Source organism: Dendroctonus ponderosae, unplaced genomic scaffold (assembly GCF_020466585.1).
Source record: "Dendroctonus ponderosae isolate FM_Combo_2020 unplaced genomic scaffold, Dpon_F_20191213v2 Dpon_F_20191213_40, whole genome shotgun sequence".
Classification (NCBI taxonomy): Eukaryota; Metazoa; Arthropoda; class Insecta; order Coleoptera; family Curculionidae; genus Dendroctonus; species Dendroctonus ponderosae.
In genome coordinates this window covers 77,216-85,859 of record NW_026018612.1, presented here as the reverse complement: position 1 = coordinate 85,859, position 8,644 = coordinate 77,216, and the positions used below count along the sequence as shown (strand labels likewise).

Genomic DNA, 8,644 nt, shown 5'->3' with positions numbered 1-8,644 from the left:
GTTTAGAAATCATTTCGAAAAAACTGTAAATATCTGTAAAAACGTAGCAAAGAGGTGCTTAGGAAACCGGAAAATCGAGAAGGTTTTTAATAAAACCACGCATCTGATTATGTAATACATACATAATATTAACATTAATATTAAATGCTGTTATTTGCAACATAATTCTCACCGAGCTAAAACATCAAACTTGTTTTTCTTTAACTAGTAAATTTTAAAATTATAATTTACTAAAAGTAATAAAATTTTGGCAGTATTCAATAGCAAATAATGCAGAAAACTTGTAAAGCTCGTCAAATTTGAACCACTGACACACATTTTTATCACTTGGCCCCCTTTGTGCACTTTAGTTGTTGAAAAATAACTATTAACAGTCTGTTTCCTGAATTACTAAAACTGACAATAACAATAGTAAGAAAAGTTACGGGTTTCATTAAAATAATTGTCATTAAGATTGTACGTTTCAGGCGAGTACTGCGAACGAAAAATTCCCTTTTGCACTGAGCAATACAACCCTTGTGAAAATAATGCTCGCTGTGTCGATCACGATAGTTATTATACTTGCGAGTGTTTACCTGGTTTTAAGGGCAAGAACTGCTCCTCAAACGTAGACGACTGCCAGAACCACATGTGCCAGGTAACTTTAGCGCAATCCTACACATCGATCTTAAACTTGCATATTTCCCCTGCGACTATTTCAAATGTTTCGTTTGTATTTTAATGCAGAATGGGGCTACTTGCGTCGATGGCATAAACGAATACTTCTGTAAATGTTCGGAAGACTTTACAGGAAAATTCTGCGAAATCAGCCCCATAGTGGCGATGATGTACCCACAAACTTCCCCATGCCAGCAACATGATTGTGTGCACGGAGTTTGTTTCCAGCCTAGCGGCTCGAACGATTATTTGTGCAAATGTGCACCAGGATACTCAGGTTATAAGCTCTTAAAATTTTCGAAAGTGCAAATTCCTAACTAAAATGCTTCTAGGGAAACGTTGTGAGTACTTAACGGGCCTTAGCTTTACTCACAACAATTCCTACGTCGAACTTGAACCACTACGAATCAAGCCGGAAGCAAATGTTACTATAGTTTTTGCTACCACTCAACAAGACGGTATATTAATTTACGATGGATTTAATGAACATTTAGCTGTTGAACTCTTCAATGGAAGAATCCGAGTTAGTTACAACGTTGGTAACTATCCAGTTTCCACAATGTACAGGTAAATAGTCCAAGTCATCATCAGTTTTATTTAAATCAGTGTTTGAAAAACTAGTAATTCAATTTCGTTTTTTTCGTCAGTTTCGAAATGGTATCTGATGGTCAATACCATATAGCTGAACTGATTGCGATCAAGAAAAACTTCACCCTTCGTGTGGACAGAGGCTTAGCGAGAAGCATTATTAATGACGGATCTAAAGATTACCTCAAGTTAACCACCCCTATGTATTTAGGTGGAATACCACCAGATCCAGGAGAACATGCATTTACCGATTGGCACTTGAGGAATTTAACCAGTTTTTCTGGTAAGTTATGCAACATCATACAAATTTTCTGTTAACTAACTTTGAGAATTCAAAACACTTGCCGCATATTTCTGCAAGCCGTTCTCAGCTTCAGTTCATATTTTTTAAATATTGATGTATTTTTATTGTCAACTAAATCAATTTAAATTTGGAAAATATCACTTTGGCATGCTCAAGTGAAAAGGTTTCATGTTTTTGCAAAACGTGCCTTCTGGGAGGAGTTACTATCACGAAAACATATTTTTTACGTGTATCTATGATTTATTCTAGGATGTATGAGAGAAGTGTGGATTAATCACAAGCAAGTCGACTTTGGAAACGCAAAAACGCAACAAAAAGTCCAGCCTGGTTGTGGAATTACCGAGGATAAGTCTGATGACGAATTGCAGGTAGGAAAAGCAAAAAAAAAACATTCTCATACAAAATAAGAGAGATAAGAGTTTTAATAGAAAAAAGTAATAGTTMGATTTGTAATAGTTTAGRTCGTTAGATGAAATTACTCAATGTATGTGTGTTATAAATTATGAGGGGACAATTTTGGGTTCGAACTGTTTCAATGAATTGTTTACATGTTTACTACCATCTTTTGTTTCCAATTGTACGTTTACTCTTTGATGMTTKATAGTTAAGAATCGATGTCGAAATGTTTTATTGAAAGATCAGAAATTTCKAACATCAGAAAAAGGGCAACAAATRTTTTTTCTCCGATAAATAAAACGAAAACTAGAATTAATATAAATAATTATTTTTTTATTTATTTTCCTGAMTGCGTGTAATTGTGATTAAAATAATTACAATATAAATAAAGTAATTTGTTTTTATGTTAAAAAATATCAATAATTYTAAAGCAGTATGATAAGCTCTTAKTTGTTGCTAATTGTTCACATTTTTCGTTTAAATTTATTAAAGCATATTTAAAGTAGCTTATAATGGTTTTGTTAAATAGGCAGTTAAAATTGAGTCATTCAAGGACATAACATCACAAAAAACTATTTTTCTCKCAAATGATTGCAGCTTCAATACTATACAGTTAATTTAATTTTATGGAGATWAYTTTACTCTACGGAAGGAAAAAGTAACTTAAAGWWTTTWTTAYGAAAYGRACCTACTAACTAACGAATGACAAAAAATGCAAAATKCACAGTAATYTATCGCTTACAGGAAGACGAAACAGATGATATGCTTGAAGAACCACCAGCACTCCCTCCAGATCCATGTATTAACAATAAATGTAAACATGAGAGGTAAGAATAACAGGTTTTACAGATGTGAGTTACTTTCACATTCCAAAACAGTTAAACCATTATATGAACTACTTTAGTTACTAGAAATCGAATTTGAGTCAGTTTATAGACTTACTAGATCTCATGATTTAAACGCCCCGAATTTTTGTGTGCTTTGGGAGTATTACAGTGAAGTGAAGACATTATAGAAAATAACGAAATTTTAATACAGCAGACCACATTAAAATACAGATAATTGATCATTTATGTTGCCATTTTATACAAATTGCTATAGAAAACGGCTCTTATTTATATTTCTGTTCTTTCAATGTTTTCCTTAGGTATGCTAATTTCGAGGAAATTCAATTTAAATTCCGAAATGCAATTTAAACTGCATGAGCACCTACATATTTTATTTAATGATTTTAGCAAATGTCTTCCAAATGGGAGTGGTGAATATTCCTGTCGATGTAAGCCTGGCTACAAAGGAAAGTACTGCGAGCAAGGTGAGAACGAGTGTAAGTATTACAACATACTGGGAATGGAAGATCTTAGATTAGTATAACATCCAAGCATAGATAAATAAATCCATTAAGCTCAACATACGATTCGTCCTAAATTCACATATTGTGGTTCATTTTGCTTCCGCTATTAATCAGAACATAGAATTGCTTATCATTTGTAAATAAAATATCAATCATTTAAGAGTCACTTGTTACTGCTACTGCAACCATCTACTCTCAGCTTTTTTGTATTTATATATATCTTTTGTTTATCAAATTATATTTATTTATGTATTATTTCGCAATATGAAAAATGTAAAAACCGATAATTTATAAACAACTTAAAAAACATGTTCTAGCTCCTACGTGTAAGAAAGAACAAGTAAGGGAGTACTATTCCGAAAACGGCTGCCGATCGAGGAAACCACTTAAAATTGCAAAGTGCATCGGCTCTTGTGGCACAAGCTGTTGCCATGCGAAAAAGAGCAAAAGACGAAAGGCAAGTTCAATAAACAAGTAGATTCTATGTAGCTCTAAAAATAAGTATATGTTTTACAAGGTTTCTGATGTCTTTTAGGTTCGTTTAATATGCTCCGATGGTACTCGGTACACCAGAGATATTGACGTAGTGCGCAAATGCGCTTGTACAAAGAAATGCTACTGACTGTCGTCCGCTACTACATACATTTCTAACGAAGTACCATCCAAAGCTGTTGAAGCCGAACATACGCAAAACATATATGGGTTTGCTCCTGAAGTCACAAACGAAGCTGATTTGTATCCATTATCCAACCAACCGGCGCTGAGTCCTTCTTATTTAACTCAGACTGCTCCTAACGATGCTGAACCACGTACTGCGCCTGTTGTACAGAAATCTGATGCGCAGGCTGTCGAAGGCGTTAAGCTCACATTTCTCGTGCCTAACGAGACTGAATCAGGTGAACATCTAAATGGCCTGGTAGTTCAGCACATTGATGAGAGCGAATTTGAGCATGACAAAAAGGAACGGTTTGTTTTGGTAAGCCATTTGATTTAAATTTGGAAAGCTCTTCCTTGTATTGTTAACTTTTTTTCAGTATCACGACAAACAGTGTCTACTCTCAGCGTTCTTATATTTTACAACAATCACTTCGTTCGTGTACTTAGCACTCATTTGGATCAAGCAGCGTATGCACGTTCATCTAGACCAGTTTCAACTGTGGTAGGCTTCCTAAATTGAGGGCATATTAAAATAATTTAATCAATAGTGTTTGCGTTGTTGTTTTGAGATGCCTAAATTGCTTTGCAGCAACAAAATTAACTTTGAACTAAACAGAACTTTCATGTTAAACTATGTGTTTCATATAGTATTTTAATTCAGTACTTTGACGACCCGTAAAACTGAATACAACATTAACTTTTGTTTTTCTGCAAGTAATTTAGCAACACCATCAAAACATAATAAAATTAGAATTTCAGTTCTTATTACATGATTGGACAGCTCTTATATTCCTAAAATTTGAATTTAATTTGAAAAATGATCTGGATTAATAATAAGAACGTAGACTTTATCAATGGATCTCAGCTGATCAGAACAATATCGTTTCTGATCACATAAAAATACAGAACCAAACTCCCATCAGTTTTTTCCGTATTCCTCAAAATTAGAGTTTTTGTTCCAAAATTAATATAAAACGATAACCATCAAAGGGACTGAATATTCAAAAGACTTACGCCACTCTGATCCTAAAGAAACAACCAGTAAAATAAACCCCAACGTTAGAAACGTATGTAGTAGCGCAAATGACCCACTTTAAAGGATTTTAGAACCTTTAAAGGCCCCTAGCTATTAAAAAGAACTGTGTAAACACATACACTTTTGTTACAAAGTTTACTTATAGTATTTTAGAGATTTATTTAGAACGTAGAAAATATTCAGGGTATTTTCCAAAAAGTGTTCACTACATTCCTAATCTTAAAATTGCTTTATCAATATGTCTGTTCCTAATAAATCTGAACAATATTAGCCAACATTTCGTTATAGATTTGCTAAAGCCCTGTATATCTTAGACGTAACAAGTATCAATTAGGTTAATATATTTATATTTATTTTTTTTATAGCACCCTGTATATATATTCGCATAGAGTAAGTAGTATTTATTAAGAAGATTCTTACCAGTAGATGCATTGCGTTCGTATTCGATTGAAATATTAGTTATGTATAGGTATCCTTTTAATTGTAACGTTTAATAATTTGTTCTTCTGACATTAATTCTGACCTTACAGCATGATTAAACAAGATATTATCGAACCTATATTTTAGGTAACAGTGGAATTGATTATTGATTATAATATATCTAGAAAAACTGTTTATACCATTCAATAGACTTTGTCTGCTTTAATTTATTGAACGTGAAATCGTTCAAAAATAAAATACTCCTGTTTTTTTTTATATAGTTGAGATTAGCTTTAAAATATTTCGGTGATTTTAAAATGTGTTCAAACAATTAATAAGACATACAGTAAAAATGTGCGTTAGATAAGAACAGTACAGTATTGAAAATTTCCTGTTCGCGTAGGAAGTATTAGAGAGAATGTTCTTTTTACTTAAAAACGTTTGTAGCTGATATTGTGATTGCCTGTCAAAAAATAGAACGATCCTCATTTGCAAAACATCCATAAGGACTTATTATAGGGAATATTTTTGAAATTTCTCAACAAATGGAAAAACGTTGAAAGCCAGCTATAATACAGACTTAATAATCGATTTAATAATTCATTTTTCATTTGTTGAAAACGTTTTGAAATAACTGTATATTGTAAATTAATTATCTGATTACGTAGTATTAGGCGAAATACACTTCTTTCATCAGAACTGTTGTAAATTAAATATTCCTTCTTTAAATTGTATAATTAAATACCAACCTACTAGTATAATTCTGGATTAAATTTTGTTAGAAATCAGAGCTGATTAAAATGAAGCAAACACTATAGCTGAAAATCCATTACGTCTAATCGAGAGTAGCAGTATTGTACCATAAAACATCGCAAAAGCAAAATTAATGCTATCCATGTATGGAACTTAATGCCTAAGTGTATTACAATAACATTTTACCTATTGTAATAATTTTTATCCCCTTGAATTGTGTATAAAATATTTAAGATAAAAATTGATTTAAAAATACCTTTGTGTTAAATCTCCTCACCCCTAAACCGAGAATTGACACTGTTAAATTAACTTAAAATTGGAAATATCAAAGTAAGTAATAATAATTGTCGGACGTCGGATTTTTCCACGAAGCACTGGAATTTTAAACTTAAATAGTGCACAGCAAACGTTCTATTGCAAATAGTACGAATGTAGCTTTATGTAACAAAAGATGCTTTATCAATGATATTTAAAAATATGAAGTAAATCGGCAATGTAAGTACTTCGGCCCAAACCAAACCCACACTAATTATGGATGTAGGCAAAGTTTCAAGCAGAACTCTGTTGCTTTATTCATATTTTCTATATTTGTTTGAAAGTATCCAGTTTCCTTCTAAACTTTTCTGTAAAAACAAAATACAAACACAGAAAAATGAATGAAATATTGCAGATCCAATGGGAATTTTTATTACGATAAATATACCAGAAACAATTTGAAGAGGCCCCGAAAGGCACTATCAGAAGATTTAGAGACTTCGCTAGAGAATACATTTACAATTAACAGTTACCAGTGTCTAATTATCAGAATAATCGAGCAAAGTGAAATTTATCATGCGTTAAAATAACAAATATACAAGAATTTGATCTAACATCTTTATTGGAATGAAACATTTATATACAGGTAAAGACTAAACATAAGTAATTGATCTAACAAACAATACTAAGGTGTCCCTATAAATAACTTAATAACACAGGAATTTATACAAATAAAATCAACAATTTGAAGTTGGTGAGTTGGAAAATAACAGTTCAGCGGTGATACGATCAGATAGATTCACTAAAGTTTAAAATAATTTCAAATATGTCTTCTGTTCGTTCAAATAGGTCCTGATTTCTGCATGAAAGTACACTCTATTGTGAATCGGGAATTTTATCACCCTAAAAAATGTATAGTGAATTTCTCAAACAAATGATTATGAGAATTCTATATTAGAAAATATACACGAGTATGTCCATTCGAAGAACCTACTCTAGTACTCATTATGCACAAATATATATATAAATAACTTACCCATGCCCTAGCCATGACCATGATTGTGTGTTTATCTAGTTTAGGTCCTATCAAAGGATTCATTTGCGCTACATAGCAACATAACCAGCTGGAAAAAACGTAAAACAGCCTGTGTATTTATTGATATTGATAGTAGATGAAGTTTTAATAAACAGATTATGGAATTGGCCCAAACGGTGGTTCAAAATAAACCTAATTGTACAGGGAGTCCTGAACTGSTTGCCAACATTTCAAACCCATTTTTGGACTCAATAAAGAGTTAAATTAATAAGCGTAGAGAAAACTATGAGATACTGCCATATGGGCAGCTTATCGATCTTATTCCAACGGAAAGATACCGCTTATCCAAGATGTTTGTCAAATATTGTTGATGGTCTCGAATAAAAGAATAAATAAATGGATTGRATCTCCATTCTTTAGGTCAACAGCTAGTATAAATGTAYAACATTCAGATGTGTGCTGGATAAAAAAAAGTTCAATTTTTTTAAGTTGTTTAAACTGGTATTAACCCTAGTGGGGCTCATTCAACATTTATTTTAATTTATAGAATAATAGTGTRCGTGGAGCAATAAATTCGTATTAATGTAAAAYAGTTTTTCTTTGAACTAGAARGRAAACAATGSAAATKATTTCCAGAATGGTATATAAAAATGGATTGTTAATTTACTGCTGCTTTATTTTTCTGCAGAAAACTTAGGTTTCTCAAGTGCGGCCGAAACACCCATAATTTAATCACATGACTAGTAACAGAACACAAGTGAAAAAATATGTACTTACAACAACCAACAGCACACCCCAGTTAAAATTAAAACCACCTGAATAATCCTGGAAAGAAAAATTTAATTAGAAACAACAATTTAGTAAATTATTTACTTTATAAACTTACCCTCTGTTGGGGCCCTTAGGAACGATGAATGGAAGCACAATTCCTATTCCTCCCCACAACACAGTAAAGATAATGAACGGCAAAAGCGCTGCACCCATTTTATTCCGAAATTTTAGTAAATTTTAAAGGGAATATTTGAAAGACGGAATCTAATGGGTCGCAAAATAGACGTCAAAATCATATGACTAGGTAGGGGAGTTGTCATTCACGTGATCGATTCAACGAATAATGTGAAGGTAGCAGTTATCAGAAAAGAAGAATTACTAAAGCCGACACCTATCGAAGGTTTTTAGAACGACCAGAAC

The 8,644-nt window shown here is 32.3% G+C and overlaps 2 protein-coding genes across 2 annotated transcripts; one reads left to right on the top strand and one right to left on the bottom strand.

Moving 5' to 3' along the window:
• Positions 1 to 467: 467 nt before the first annotated feature.
• On the top strand, positions 468 to 6,417 carry LOC125502386 (protein slit-like; the record flags this gene model as incomplete). The annotated part of the gene is given in 10 exon segments (XM_048666194.1): positions 468 to 637; positions 727 to 934; positions 990 to 1,224; positions 1,305 to 1,528; positions 1,799 to 1,917; positions 2,690 to 2,772; positions 3,181 to 3,269; positions 3,614 to 3,753; positions 3,832 to 4,272; positions 4,331 to 6,417. Coding segments are annotated over 9 exon segments (1,355 nt in total), but the record flags the coding sequence as incomplete, so codon positions are not given.
• Positions 6,418 to 7,021: 604 nt separating this feature from the next.
• On the bottom strand, positions 7,022 to 8,549 carry LOC125504344 (V-type proton ATPase subunit e 2-like). Its single transcript, XM_048666195.1, has 4 exons — positions 8,340 to 8,549; positions 8,231 to 8,278; positions 7,454 to 7,541; positions 7,022 to 7,320 (listed from the first exon to the last, which is right to left on the bottom strand). Exons 1-4 carry the CDS (start codon positions 8,435 to 8,437, stop codon positions 7,294 to 7,296), a joined length of 261 nt encoding a protein of 86 aa, XP_048522152.1. The 5' UTR covers positions 8,438 to 8,549; the 3' UTR covers positions 7,022 to 7,293.
• Between the last annotated feature and the right edge of the window lie 95 nt (positions 8,550 to 8,644).

Coding starts and splice junctions, on each gene's coding strand:
- LOC125504344 (XM_048666195.1), bottom strand. CDS start 8,437: ATGGGTGCAGCGCTTTTGCCGTTCATTATCTTTACTGTGTTGTGGGGA. Junction 7,542..8,230: donor GGGGTGTGCTGTTGGTTGTT/GTAAGTACATAT, acceptor CGTTTTTTCCAG/CTGGTTATGTTGCTATGTAG. Junction 7,321..7,453: donor TGGTCATGGCTAGGGCATGG/GTAAGTTATTTA, acceptor TACATTTTTTAG/GGTGATAAAATTCCCGATTC.